General features: G+C 61.4%; 1 protein-coding gene across 10 annotated transcripts in view; it reads right to left on the bottom strand.

Annotated features, from left to right (window-relative positions):
* The window catches only part of PIP5K1C (phosphatidylinositol-4-phosphate 5-kinase type 1 gamma), a 59,034-nt gene that overhangs the window by 22,304 nt on the left and 22,186 nt on the right, over positions 1 to 14,544 (bottom strand). For 8 of the 10 annotated variants that reach the window (XR_012331155.1, XM_033854771.2, XM_033854769.2 and 5 more), the window contains exons 2-5: positions 9,049 to 9,080; positions 7,530 to 7,622; positions 5,546 to 5,676; positions 4,594 to 4,711 (exon numbers count right to left, since the gene is read on the bottom strand). Coding sequence is in view for 9 of the 10 variants with exons in the window: in XM_033854771.2 (XP_033710662.1) it covers positions 4,594 to 4,711; positions 5,546 to 5,676; positions 7,530 to 7,622; positions 9,049 to 9,080 (374 nt within the window). In the remaining variant the exon portion in view is untranslated. Of the gene's footprint in view, positions 1 to 4,593; positions 4,712 to 5,545; positions 5,677 to 7,529; positions 7,623 to 9,048; positions 9,081 to 12,076; positions 12,564 to 14,544 lie in introns of those variants that run through there. The other 2 variants (XM_073803475.1, XM_073803477.1) reach the window with 2 other exon arrangements.

The raw sequence follows: 14,544 nt of genomic DNA on the forward strand, positions 1-14,544 counted from the left end.
GACACCCTGGCCCCTCCCACCTCTCTTCCCCACCTCCTAGTCCCTGACACCCACGTTCCACCTCCGCGATCACTGCCCATCGTCCCCGCGCACCCGCTCCGCACCATTAGATGGTAAGTTCTAGGGAGACAAGGATATCTACATGATTTGTTCACATAACAAAAGGGGTTCCCAGCACATACTTCAGTGCCTGGCACAGAGTAGATGCTCAATTGTTAAGCAAATGAATGAAAAGCAAGGCCTGCAGGCCTTTTCAGCTGAGTCAATGAAGTACTTTTTAGAGTTGAGGCTGTCTGGGTCAGGTTTTCTGTCTCTTGCACCCCCCAAATCCTAATTGAGTACCGCTGGTATACACAGCGTGGAGGACGGGCCCCCTTTCCTATCCACAGAGAAAAGCAGGGAGACAGACACAGGACCCCACTGCCCTAGGCCCAGCTCCTGGATACAACTACACCTGACGCCACAGCTGCCCCTGGATGTTCAGGCCCCTAAGCCAAAGGCTACCCTGTGTCCACAAGCACTAGGTGTGGGGGTGCTCACAGCCGGAGCCCACTGACAGCCAACCCTGGATCCCACCCGCCATCACCCCTTCCGAGCACGGAGCAGGACTGCACTGCCTGGCTTCTCTGGGGTGGGGTGACGCTGTCTGACAAGCACTGGCCAGTGAGCTGTGAGCACAAGTGGTGGGTCATCCCCAGGTTGGAAGATGTAAATGCTGCTGTGTGCCTTCCAGAACTCTCCCTCTGCCTCGGAGGCCAGACGTTTGGGGTGGGAGCTGCTTCGTCAGCCTAGTGTGCCAGTGATGAGCACAGCCCCTAGTCAACCCAGGGCGGACACAGAGTGTGAGCAAGAAACACACCACTGTCATTTTAGGCCACACGGATGCAGGGGTCTGTTTCTTACCCGGCATAATCTGCTCCGTGCTGACTGATACATGCTGTTCCCAGTGCTCCTGTTTCTCACGTATTACTGACTCTCAGGAGCACCAGCAGAGGCAGACTCAGGTCCAAAGGAGGAGAGGGGCCTTCCTCAGTCCCTTGACAAAAAGCCAACTGCCACTTTCTCAGTACTACCTGACACCCAAGCATATTCCCATGCACCCCCTGGTCTGCTGGTGCCTGACCTCAACCTTGAGAGGTAGGAGCCGGCAGTTTTATTGCCCCCACTCAGTGTGATGGAGGCAGAAGCCAGCTCATACGGCAGTCAGCACAGTCAGGATATGCCAGCTAACAAGCAGCCCCCAGACAGCACTCACAGTGCGTCTGCTGTGGGTCAGCTGGGGCTGTGTTCTTCGCTGTCACTCAGGGGCCCAGGTGGGGGCCACCCCAAGTGAGGCACTAACACTTCCGGCATCTCTCCTGGAGTGGTGGGGAGACAGTCAGTCCAGCCCAGTCTTAGCACCGGGGACACAGCAGTAAACAAAACAGTCCAAATCCTTGGCTCCTGGAGCTGACATTCTTTTTTTTTTTTTTAATTTATTTTATTTTTAGTTTTGGCTGTGTTGGGTCTTCATTGCTGTGCGCGGGCTTTCTCTAGTTGTGGTGAGCGGGGGCTACTCTTCACCGTGGTGCGCGGGCTTCTCATCGCGGTGGCTTCTCTTGTTGTGGAGCAGGGGCTCTAGGCTCACGGGCTCAGTAATTGTGGCGTGTGGGCTTCAGTACTTGTGGCTCACAGGCTCTAGAGCACAGGCTCAGTAGTTGTGGCACACGGGCTTAGTTGCTCTGCAGCATGTGGGATCTTCCTGGCCCAGGGCTCTAACCCGTGTCCCCTGCATTGGCAGGCGGGTTCTTAACCACTGTGCCACCAGGGAAGCCCTGGAGCTGACATTCTAGTTGAAGCCAGACAGATAAATAAAGTAATACACAGTGTGTCAGATGGTGACAAAGGGCACAGAGAAACATCCCTCGGTTGAAAGGCAGACGTGCTGGAGGCAGTTACGGTGATCAGGTGGCCAGGAAAGGTGTGTCCCCTGAGGAGCCAACATCGAGCAAAAGAATGTGACTGAGCCTGTGCAAAGGCCCTGAGCGCGTGCAGATGGTGGAGGACAGCATAGGGAGGAGGCCGGGTGGCCAAGGGGATGGTGCAGCGGAGTTCGGTTGGGAAGGGAACCAAGGAGGCCAACCTTTATTCCGAGTGCGGGGACAGCTAGGGAGTGACATGGTGTGATCTGTGCCTTAAGAGGCCCCTCTGGACTTTGGGGGTGCGAGCCCGACGGGGTGCCCAGGTGGGCGGGGCGGGGGCTGGCCAGGGGCATCGGTGGAGGACGAGGAGTGGCCAGATTCCGATGCATCCGACAGCAGGGCTGGCCGTGGGAGCAAGAGCAGCTCAGGGAAGGCTCGGACGGGGGCAAGGGGCGTGCAGCTGCGGCCACAGCCATTGTCCATCCCCACTCCGCCTGTAGCCACTAGCCACAAACATCCACAGCACAGAGGCCCCGCCCAGGTGCCCCGCCCTCCTTGCGCTCCGCCAGGCATGGGCCCGCAGCCACCGCCGGGCACCTCTGGGCACAGACTACAGTGAAGCACCCTGCAGGAGAGCAGGGACGTCGAGCGGAAAACCCAGCAGAAGGGAGTGTCCAGTTCTGTACAGGATAGATCTACGGGAGGAGAAAGTTCGGGAACCAGATGGCTGACAGCAGCTGCCCTGGTGAGCAGCTTGGTCGGGGCCGTGGGTCTTGGGCCTCACTAGGCGCCACTGCCGAGGGGCAGGCGGGTGACAAGCAGGGGCTCCTGAGCCAGGTAACCCACCGTCAGGACGGGGTCATGGGCAGACGACCCCCGATTCAGGAAACAGCCCGCCACCCCACCCCACCCCCATGCCCTGCTGTCCTGAGCTGAGATTAAATGACATTTAACCCCAGGAGAGCACAGGGGTCTCACAAGGGGTGAGAGTGACTATGCACAAAAAAACTCGGGCCTGGTGCCTGCAGCTGGGGTGGGGGGCGGCAGCCAGGGGCCGAGGCCGTGACCGTGGAGGAGAGGGGAACCCCGGGGGAGGCAGAGCCGGCGAGGGAGGCGGGGACAGTCCGGGCGCCCGGTCCATCCCTGCCCCGCCGCGCGGGCTTCACTCCTGCAGCTCGGAGCAACCCGGCCCACAGGCTGAGGGGCTCCACTTGCCCTCCGCACGGCACCCACTTCCTTGCCGTGTTTCCCAGCTTGCTCCCCGACGGCCGACCCCAGCAGGCTCCCCGAGGCCCTGTCTGCAGCACCCCCAACCCCTCAGGCCCAGGATGGACACGCCTTAGGTCTGAACCTTCCAGCGAGTTTCCAGCCCGCCAGGGCCCCGTGGCCCAGAACACCCAGGCCATCTCCGCCCTCCTGCTGCCATTCCAGGCTCACGCTCCCATTCCAGGCTCCCGCTCCCTCCGTGGCCTATGTTGGAGGCCACAGGGCTGCTGCCTGCCTGTCCCTGGCGGTGTTGGTGGGAGTGGAGGTTAGGGAGAAACGAGAACACTCCCCGTCTGGGAGGAGCAGGGAGAATGAAGTTGAAGGTCGCCAAGGTGGGGCTGGGTGACCTCAGACGTCTGAGGTCCCTACACTTTACTTATCAAGTTCGAGATCAGGCCCCAGCCATCTCCGTGGCCCACCTCTGTGGACGTGGCAGTTCCACTGTCCACTCCCTGCTAATGGACACCGAGGCCATTTCTCCCCAACTGTGAACAAGGCCATAGGTCTCCCCTCCCGGTGACATGACAACACAGAGTCTGGGTAACCGGCGTCCTTTCTGCTGTAGAACCGCCAGGCTGCACGCGAAATGCTCCTCCGCGCGCCGCGGGGCTCGCAGACGAGGGAAGCTCTTCCCAGGGCTGGGATTGGGGAGGTCGCGTGGGACTCGGTGACTTCTGGGCACTGACCGGGCAGAGCTGGGGAGCCCCAGGTCACACGTGTCCCCGGCCGGAGCAAACGCTGGGCCTCCAGAAGGACGTGGCCCCGGCTCAGGGCACAGCCTTCCCACAGATTAAGACCCGAACGGGAGCAATCGGAACACGGTCAAGGCCCCCCAAACCCACGGATCGGGCCTCCCCGGAGACGGCAGGTGCCAGGAGGTCAGACGTGGGCGTCTTCGCAGACGCCGAGGCCTCCACGTGCAAAGTCACAACGTGTGACCAGGCGGGCCTGGAACAGACCAGCCGGACCTTCTGAAGTGGAGACTCTGGCCGATGACCCAGACGCTGCTGCCGTGAAGCCCCATCTGGACGTGACCTTCAGGAGTCCTGACAGGGATGCGAGGTCAGAGGGTCTGGCCTAGGTTTTGTTTTTTCTAACTTGAGAGACTAAAACCACAGCGGAGCCGGGAGGACAGAGTCCAGGCTGGTGGCCAGGAGCACAAGCATGGCCGGTGACGGGACAGTCCCTCCAGGATGAGTGCACAGAAGACTGTAATGTCTGGAAGGAACAGACGGCCCGGCCAACAGCCAGCGAGAACCAAGTCCGGCCCGCCCCGACTACAAACTGAGCAGGGAGCCCGGCGACGCTGCACCCACGTTCCTGCCCCACAGAGACCAAGAGGCAACAAACAGGTGGTGATCTGAGCCGGCGAGCCTGGGCTGGAGCCGGGGGCTGGCGACGCAGCAGCAGCCGAGGACACACTCACCAAGTAGTCATCCGGCCGGATCCCAAAGAGCTCCCGGAAGTAGCGGAAGGCGACAGGCGCGTAGGTCTTGAACCTGAAGTCCTGGAAGTGATGGGCGGGGGTGAGGTTGCTGCCTTCACTGCAGAGGAAGCAGGGGGGAGGTCTGTGAGGGACCTGCCTGCCCAGGCCCAGGCTCAGCCCCAAGGTCCCCAAGGAGCCAATCCAAAAAGCAACACGGGGCTCCCGATGGGACAAAGGGCCATGGCCAGCCTCGGGCTGTCCCCCAACAACCACCCTCCCTTCATCAGCAACAGAGCCCAAAGCATTGGGTGTATACATGGCTGCCCAGAATAAGACCACTGCCAGCCTCTCCCACAGCCTGGTGTGGTCAGGGAGCTGTGCTCAGCCAATCCCCTGTGAGTGGAGGAGAAATGATGTGGGTCCTTTCCTGGTCATGCCCTTAAAGGGCAAGGGCATGTGCTCTCCTTCTCCTCCTTCCTGCTATTGGAATGTAGGTGTGATGGCAGGAGCCTAGGCAGCCCCCAGGGGCCACTGGTAAGTAAAGCAGCATATTGAAGATGCTGGAGAAACCAGAAGGAATCCGGGCCCCCCAACAACACGGAGCCACCTGACCAGCCCTAGACTATCAGTGTGTGAGTGTGTCGCGTGCAAGCTCGCGCACACACAGGCACACACACACACACACACACACACACACACGAGAAACAACAAACTTCTGTCTTTCCCTATTTTTAAAAGTCACCATTACATTGCATCCCTGTGATTCAGCAGCAAACTAACATCCTGACACAGGGCTGGACCTCAAAACCAGGAGACCCCAGGAGGGGCCAGTGCTATTTTTGGCAGAGAAAGGAGCTGAGAGAATGGGAAGACTATTTCCTAGCACCGCTGTCTGCGAGCAGGGCGAGCTGCTGAAGGCACGGGAGCTGCCCCAGCAGGCCAGGCCAGGTACCTGGGGAAGAAAATGCTCTCCACCACGTAGAAGTCCTGCATGAGCACGTCGCGCTCCGGCTTGGAGCTCAGGTTGCCCACGGTGTAGCCAATGCCCAGCTGGATGGCCCCCTTCAGGGTGGAGGACGTGGTCTGCGGAGAAACCCAGCCACATCAAGACCCCCGGGGCCGGTCCCTGGCCCAGCCCTCGGCCGCCAGGGTGAGAAGCAAGGTGGGAGGCCCCCTTGGGACAGGGGGCGGCATCTGGCCTGTCGCTCAGCCTGCACAACCACACAGCAAGGAAGTGGCCTGGCTGAGACGCCAACACCACCTGGCGTGGCCCCAAGGCCTGTTTTCTATCCAGCTTCTAGAAGGTTCCTACATCTCAAAACTGCCCCAACACAGCAAGGGTCTTTGGGGGATTTTGCCAGGGTTTCCTTTGCGGGGAGGGCACAATACACAGCAGTGCCCAGGCTGCACTTCCGAGACCAGGGTTCCATCTGTCCACCTTCGAGGGGCTCTGCCTCTCTATTCCTCGGTCCCCACCCCGGTCGAGGACAGAGGTGACAGCGTCAGCCCTCCCGGGGCCACCCTCATGCCCGCCCACACTGGAGAAGCACCAGCTGCCTGTCCATCTGTCAGCACCGCCGCTCATGTTACTGTCACTGTGAGCCCTAAGCAACGTGCCCACCACTGAGGAAAGACACCTCGGCCCCCAAGCCACTGACTCTGGTCCCCAGCACCCCCACTGCAGGAGCAAGCCCTTCCCCAGCACCCGCCTCTCTTCCTGACACCCCCCGCGAGCCACTCCCTCAAGATGCTACTGACTGAACACAGTTCTCCAGAGAAGATATGCAGACAGTCCACAAGCACAGGAGAAGGTGCTGAACACCACCAGCCACCAGGAAGATGCAAATCAGGACACAGTGAGACGCGCTTCCCACGTGCTGGGAGGGACAGAACCAGATAGACAGACAACAAGCACCACGGAGGCCCAGAGAGTGGAATCCTTGTGCTCGGCTGCTGAGAATGGAAAAAAGGGCAGCCGCTGTGGACAGTCTGGCAGCTCCTCCACTGGGTTACATATGGCTCTCATGGGACTCAGCGGTTCCACTCCCAGGTGTGCAGCCCAGAGAGAGAAGCACAGTCCACACGAAAGTACACAAACCTTCACAGCAGCACTACTCACAACAGCCGAAAAGTGGAAACAACCCAAGTGTCCATCGATGGATGGTAGATACACAAAATGCTTCCCCCTCCACACACGCGATGAATGCTTCCCCCTTCATCACTCGGCCATGAAGAGGGGGGAAGCCCCGACACTCGCTACAGCGTGGACGGACCCTGAGAACACGATGCTCAGTGAGAGCAGCAGACGCAGAAGGACACACAGGGTGTGATTCCACTGACAGGAAACGTCCAGAACAGGCAGATCCACAGGGACAGAGAGTGGGTTCCTCATTGTCAGGGGCTGGGGAGGGGGTGGAGGAGGCGAAGGGGTACGGGGCTTCTCTTGGAGGTTAACAGAAATGTTTTACAGTTGACCGTGGCAATTGCTGTACAGCTCTGAATACTCTAGAAACCACCTAACTGAACACTTCAGAAGGGTGACTCATAGGCTGCATGCACTGGCTCCCAGCAAAGCTGGTATTTTAGGAGGCGCAGCAAGGCGGGGGGAGGGCGGGGACCAGAGGCAGCGGGGCCCAGGGTTGCCTCTCACATCCCTGGCCCGACCCCTCCTCTCCTCAGCCCCACTTTCAGAGGGAAGGGAGGGAGCTGTGATTTCCTCTTGCCCAACGTCACACCCAAGGCCACAGATGACTCAAGGAGCCCGGCAGGTGGTACAGCCTCAGAGCACCTGCCGGCAACCAGCAACCGAGAGCAACTGTCTCCAGCCACCTAGTCTCCAGCCACCTACGGCCGCGGCCCACACCCGACCTTCAGGCCCCGGTGCACCCACGAGGATCCCTCGTCCCACCCCCGCCGACGGAGGGCAGAGCAGGAACCTTCTTGTAGGTGGTTTCGCCGGATGCGTCCACACCCCGATGACCCAGCTTCTTCCCGTGGCCAGGGCCCGGCTGTCCAGTCATCAATGGGGCCTGGAGAAGAGGAAGCAGGAAGTGTTTAGAACTGGCAACGAGGTACTGCTGCAGGGGCCAGAGTGCTCTAGAAATCCTGCCGAGAAGGGGCTTCGTCGCCGCCCGGCCGGAGCCCAGGGCGGGGGCCGCTGGGGGCGGGATGCAGGGCACTCGGGCTCCATGCCCGGGGGGCCACCCCCAGACCAGGACTGCCGGCTCCTCTAGAAAGCAGGAAGGTCGGCAGCCCCGGCCCTCTGCAGGCGGTTGGAGAAGAGCCCCAATTTCAGGGTCTCCCCCAACCTGGCACTGCTGACTTGGGGCTGGTCACTCTGAAGGGGGCGTCCTGGGCGCTGTGGGGTGTGGAGCAGCATCCCTGGCCCCCCCCCACTCGCTGCCAGGAGCCCCCCAGTTGTGACAACCACAGACGCCCCCAGACATGGCCAGGTGAGACCCTCTGGGCTGGAATGACTGCAAACAGCATCTCCTCCCTGAGGGAAGAAGTCCTGCTGGCCTGGGAGCAGGCTGGCTCCTGCCAGCTCCAGGGGACACATGTGGCATCCCAGCAAAGTCGTGTGGGAGCCGCTGGCCCCCGTGTGTGACATCACAGGGGGAGGATGGTGGATGGGGCAGTGGGGCCTGGAGGGACACAGGTGCCAGCTCAGGGCCGGGGCTCCACGAGTCACAGACATTTAAGAAGCACCTGCCGCTACCTGAAGGGCTCAGACCAGCCTGTTCTGCTGACCGCCAGGGGCCAGGCTCCGCTCAGGGAACGTTAGTTGCCAGCCCTGCTCCGCACCCATCTCTGGTTCCCCACTGCCTGCGGCCTGGACGCCCTCCGGGACCCCAGCAGGTGGACAAAGCTCACCTAAGAAGGACCTGAGTGCCCAGCTGCGTCCTGGGAGAGGAGCCTGGCTGGGAGGGAAGGCAGACACCCAGGCAGGGCGGGGGCTCCTGTGCACCTGGGTTGCCTCTAACCCGCTGTCCGGGGCTCCTTGGACAACAGGGCTCACAGACGCCCCTCGCAGGCGGCCTCCGGGAGTGACCGGAAACTGACCAGGGACTGGGCGCCAGGGGCTCACGCGAGCGGACAGGACTGGAGGTACCCGGACAGGTATGTGGGGCTGCTGGGGCGCCGTCCTGGAGGCGCGGCTGGCGGGCGATGGCACCACCCTCTCCAGGTCCCTTCCGCCTCCCCGCTCCCTAGACAGCCCAGGGTAGGATCCTCGGGGCCCTCCCGCCCGCCCCACGCCTCCCTGAAACTCAAGACGCTGGCGGGACAGACAGGTTTTCACCATCTGACGACAGTTGCCTATTTGCTTGGCCAGCATCTGGGGCCCAGAGAGGTGCAGGGAGATGCCCGAGGCCACGGAGCAGGATGCGGGCTGGGCCGGGCACTTCCGGTCCACCTTCGGGAGGCAGGCCAGGGTGGGGCCCATGGGACACTCACCTCCACTGGGGTCGTCTTCTTCGGGGCCGAACCTGAGGGGGAGAAGGGAGACTTCAGTCTGGTCATGGAGGTGCCACCATACACACACCCTGCGCCCCTGGCAAGGCCGTGAGGACCCCACATGGCCAACGGCCTGGGGACGCGATGCAGACGGGCTGGACGAGGGGCCCCGAGGTGGGAAAAGCTGCGGGAGCGACCACCACAACGTGGCCGCACAGACGGGGGTGGGAGAGGGGAAACGGCACAGCCCACCGCCTGGAGGGCCCTGGGCGAGGGCAGGTGGTCGTCGCAGGGATGGGGCAGCAGCAGTAGGTGGCTGGGGCCCAGGCTGGAGTGACGGCGTGGCTCCCGAGGCAGCCGGGCCAGCCAAGGATGCTGCCTGGCTCCCAGCTGGGGTCTGGGGGGCCCAGGAGGCTCACGTGGGGAGGCCTCAGGCCAATCACTGACCCCTCTGACCTCGGTGTCCTCACCCAGAAAGCAGGCTTCTGCTGAGGATTATCTGTTCAGTGAGTGTGATCAGCAGATATCTGTCGCCCCAAGGATGTCCACATTCTGATCCCAGAATGGGCTTTAAAGGTGGGGTTAAGTTGAGGCCCCTGAGACAGGGATGACCCTGGATTCCCTGGGGGGCCCAGCGTCATCACAGAGTCCTTATAAGAGGGAGGCAGGAGGGTCAGAGGCAGAGAGAGACGGGAGATGCTGCGCTGCTGGCTGTGAGGATGCAGGAGGGGCCGCGAGCCAGGGGTGCGGCGTCTCTAGAAGCTGGAAAGGCGGGAACCGATGCTGCCCTGGAGCCTCTGGAGGAACCAGCCCTGCCCACGCCTGGATTTAGCCCCGTGAGGCCCGAGTCAGACTCCTGACCTCCAGGACTGTCAGAGAACCAATCTGTCTGGTTTCAGATCAAGTTTGTGGTGATTTGTCACAGCTGCAACAGGAAGCTCAGACACCGGTATCTACCAGGTGTCAGCTTGGAGAGGGGAGGCAAGTGGTGACCAGGACAGTCCCGTCCCCCGCCTTCAAGGGCTCACAGCCCAGGGGGAGCAGAGAAGGGCCTGGACAGTGCAGCGAGTGCCAGCAGGATGACTTGGGGTGACAGGTGGGGGGTCAGATCAGCAAGGGAGGACTTGGGCTTTTACCCCAGGGAGGTGGGAGTCCTGCAGGACCGGGGGTGGGAAACACACCGGACCTGACTCAGGTGCCCTCTGGTGGCCGTGGGAGGACAGACAGGGTGAGGACAGAGCCGGGGACCAGTGGGGAGGGGACCGCGCTGGTCCAGGTGGGAGATGATGGGGTGGACCAGGGTGGCTGCTGTGGAGGGGTGAGTGAGAAGTGGGAGGATTCTGGTTAGCTCTGAAGTCAGGATAGACAGGCTGTGTGCACTGGGGGCGGAGTGAAGAAAAGTGAGGAGTCGGGAATGACTCAGGATCTTGGAGCAACTCACAGAAGGAGAGAGCTGCCTCGACCAAGATGGGGGACCCAGCAGGAGCAGGTTTGGGGGGTGGTTGGGTGCAGGGTGGCCATGCTGAGTGCGAGAGCCCTGTGAACGCCCTGCGTGAAGACGTCAAGGGGCAGCTGGACCCTGAGTCAGGAGCTCGGGGAGGCCCAGGCTGGAGACAGGGCTGTAGGCAGCTGTCCGGGGGTAGATGGGGTTCGAGCCCCAGGAGCAGACAAGGCCATCCGGGGAAGGTAGGGGTGGGGGAGGAGAGACGCCCACGGAGGGGGGTGGGGGGAACAAGGGCAGCCGGGGAGCAGCAGGCCCAGGTCAGGGGTCAGAACACCCACTCTATCCACCCGGCTTGGGCCAGGGCTGGGGGCTGGGGACTGACAGCGAACGGGCATTCGGCTTCCTCTGGGAGGATGAGAATGTTCTGGAATCAGTGGTAACGGCTGCACAACACTGTGCAAGAAACACTGAATTGTACACTTAATAGGGAATTTTATGGTATCTATGAATTATCTCTCAATAAAGAACATAAACCCAAGATGACACGGCCGTGGTACAGCCAGGCTGGACAGGGTAGGGACTCCCCGGAGTGCCCATCTCTGTGCGCGACCCCCAGAAGACAGGAAACTGAGGCCAGGTGGGCAGCCAGCTGGGCGCTTCGTGGCAGCATGGCCCACAGAAGGGAACCCCCACCCACACAGAACAAAGCCCACGGGCCCTGGAAGGCGCATACCACCACCACAACGGGAAACGCCAGCCACATGTGGGTCACAACAGTCACGCCCGCCGGCAACACGCGGGCCTCCCAGCCCGGGCTCCCTGGCCACAGGGACGAACCTGGGCTCAGCCCCTCCCGAGGCCCGGGGGGGTGGCGGAAGGTGCTGGAAAGCCGACATAATATTTTCGTTGGCTGTCCAACAGCAGAACAATGCATGGTTTTGTGTCTGGGGTGTGGGGGAAGGAAGAGAGAACAAGGCAGGAAGCGGCAGTGGACCACGCAGAACATTCCAGACTTCGTCTGACCCCAGGCAGCCCCTTCTCGGCCCACCTGGGGCACCTGAGCCCACAGCCCAACCCCTGTGCCCACCCGATCCTCTGCAGCTCCCGGCCCCTCATCCCGGGGTCCAGCTGGTCCAACACGGTGGTCCCGATTCCCCCCCAAGCCCCAGCCCACCACCGAGGCCTCTGCAGTCTCAGGCCTGTGGGAGCGGCCTGGCCAACACCAGCATCGGACGCAAAGTCCCAGCCAGGTCCGCCCTGCCTGGGGACACTTGAGGGACTGACCTCAGGGTCTCCCCGCTTTGTGCCTGGATCTCACCCCCAGGCCCCCCTGCTTCTCCTGGCTGCTGAAGGGGGAGACCCACCCCACCCGGAATACCCCCAGGCGTGAGGCCAGGAGGGGCAGCAGGCAGGCTCCACGCTGGCCCAGGTCACAGGGCAGGGACAGAGCGAGGGGAGGACAGAGAATGGATGGAACACCGCGGACGGCGCCGCGCCCTCTGCCCGGACACTCTCCCCAACGTCCCCTCGGAGGGGCCTCCTCATGGCCTCCCCGGGTCCCGCCATCCACACGCTCTCACTCACTCTCTGCAATTCCCTTTTGGAACCTCGTCTGTCAGTCGCCCTCCTGACCAGGTGACCCTGTTGCCGGGGGCCATGCGGTTCCTGCACCCGCTTCCACCAGCTGGGCCAGGGGCGGCAGGGACCAGCCAAGATGTCGAACTCCTCCCAGCCCAAGATGTAACCAATTATCTTTTGAATGAGCCACCCTGTTTTCAAGGAAATTAAGTTTTAAAAATAGCCGGGGGGAGGAGGAGAGTGTGAGGCGCTGCAGAGCTGAGACCTGGGGGAATCTGGGGGCATAGCTGTGCCTCGGGCCGGGCTCCCCGCAGACACCTCTGAAGCCCGCTGACGAGGGACCCACCCCCTCCTCAGCACACACAGGACTGCTTCTCTACATCTGATGTGGAAAATGAGGCAGAGAAAGCTCCCCAAGGACCCTGGGAGGGGCCTTAACATCTGTCCTTCAGCAAAACCACTAGGTTTCTTCTACCTTGACGTCTACCCAGAGTCCACCACTGTCCCCGGCTCCTCTCAGCCCCCATCCTCTCCCACCTGGACCAGCTCAGTCCCCTCCCCTCTGGTCTCCAGCTCCCACCCTCCCTCCAGCCTGTCCTCCCCACAGCAGCCACCAGGGGGCACCTGTGAGCACCTGAGTCAGGCCCCACCCCTCCTCTGCCCACAGCCCTCCAGGGTCCCACCTCCCTGGAGGTAAAAGCCCAAGTCCTCCCTGTGGCCCACAGGGACCTGCACAACCTGCCCCATCCCATCCCTGCCCTCCCCCCTCCCTCTCTCCCCCTCGCTGACTCTGCTCCAGACATACAGGCCTCCTTGCTGTTCCTCCAACATGCCAGGCCTGGTCCTGCCCCAGGGCCTTTGCACGGGCTATTCCCACCACCTGAAATGACCTTCCCAAGACCCCTACAAGGTTTGCTCCCTTGCTTCATCCAAGACCTGGCTCAGACATCACCCCCTCAGAAAAGCCGTCCCCTGACCACCTCGCCCCAAACTGCCCCTCTGAGGCCACTCTCCCCACCTCTCGGCTTTCTCTCTTCCCACCACTTGGCACCACCTGGTGCTTGTGTGTTGCATCTTCCCCCAACTACAGGGGACCAGGTCTGCTTTGTCACCTGCCAACAGGCACCTGCAGAGCTCTCTGAGTGCTGAGAGGGAGAGGTCCCTCCAGAAAGGGGTGGCAGGGGACATGAGGCCTGCGGGGTCACTGCAGGGGCTGTGCCCCGAGCACTGCCCACCTGGTGCCCAGGAGAGGGCTGGCTCCCCGTGACTCAGCAAACAAGAAAGCACAAGGCCCAAGAAAGCAGGAAGCGGTGCCAGGGCCAGCACTCACTCACTTCCCCTATTAGCTGGAAAGGTCTGGCCACAGAAGCAGAGTCCTGCAGGGAGGCCGCGGGGAAGCCGGGCATCCCATGGGCATGGCAGGAAGCTGGGGCCCCCGGTCAGGCTGGGCTGCCCACAAGCCACACCGGGAAATCTGCTTGTAACCCATAAGGACGGACGGCTCTGTGGCCAGCAGCCGTGTGACTCACCCCGAGCTACAGAATTCGACAGAAGGGACTGTGTGATGTGAGGAAGGTGGGCAGCTTCTGGTTCCACCCTCGGGGTCCCTGCTGGGGCCCTGGGGGAGACCCCCGGGGGGGGCAGGCAGCCCCCTCCCCTGAGGCCTGTGAGCGCGGGAGCCTCCTAGACTTCATGCCGCCCGCTGAACCCAACCCAGATGGCAGAAGTGCAGGCAAGCGTGTGCAGTTTGCAGCCACGCAGTTCCGAGGTGGCTGTTACACATTAGTAGCTGACTGACGCAGGTACCACACCTCCACACCGAGAGCACTTCCGAGAGGAATATAAGGATCCAGTTCCAGGGACTCCTTTGGGAGAGGGATAAAGGACAGAGCACTTTACCTCCTCTGCCCAACTTGCATTCCTCACGCTCACAAAAGCGTTAAACGTGCCACACGACAGATCACTCATCCTTAAAAAGGCATGAAGCACTGATATTCGCTGCAACGTGGATAGACCCTGAGAACACGATGGTCAGCGAGAGAAGACAGACGCAGAAGGACACATAGTGGGTGATTCCATTCCATTGATGGGAAACGTGCAGGGCAGGCAGATCCACAGAGACAGAAAGTGGGTTCCTGACTGTCAGGGGCTGTGGGGAGGGGATGGGGACTGACTGCTCATGGGGACTGGTTTCTTTCTGGGGGGATGGAACGTTCTGGAATTATATTTTGGTGGTGGTGGCACAACAAATCGAACATAATAAAGACAACTGAATTGTGTATTTTAAAAGGGTAAATTTTATGGTATGTGAACTCTATCTCAAAAAAATTTTTTTTTTAAGGAATGAATCCCTTTAGTTGCAAAAACACCACCCAGTGATGTGCGGCACCAGAGCCTTCTCCAGACCCTGCCCCTCTAGCAGTGATGCTGCAAAGCAAGAGTATGCAGGCCTCAGTCTCCCCACCTCTGACACA

The sequence above is a fragment of the Tursiops truncatus genome, chromosome 3, assembly GCF_011762595.2.
Source record: "Tursiops truncatus isolate mTurTru1 chromosome 3, mTurTru1.mat.Y, whole genome shotgun sequence".
Classification (NCBI taxonomy): domain Eukaryota; kingdom Metazoa; phylum Chordata; class Mammalia; order Artiodactyla; family Delphinidae; genus Tursiops; species Tursiops truncatus.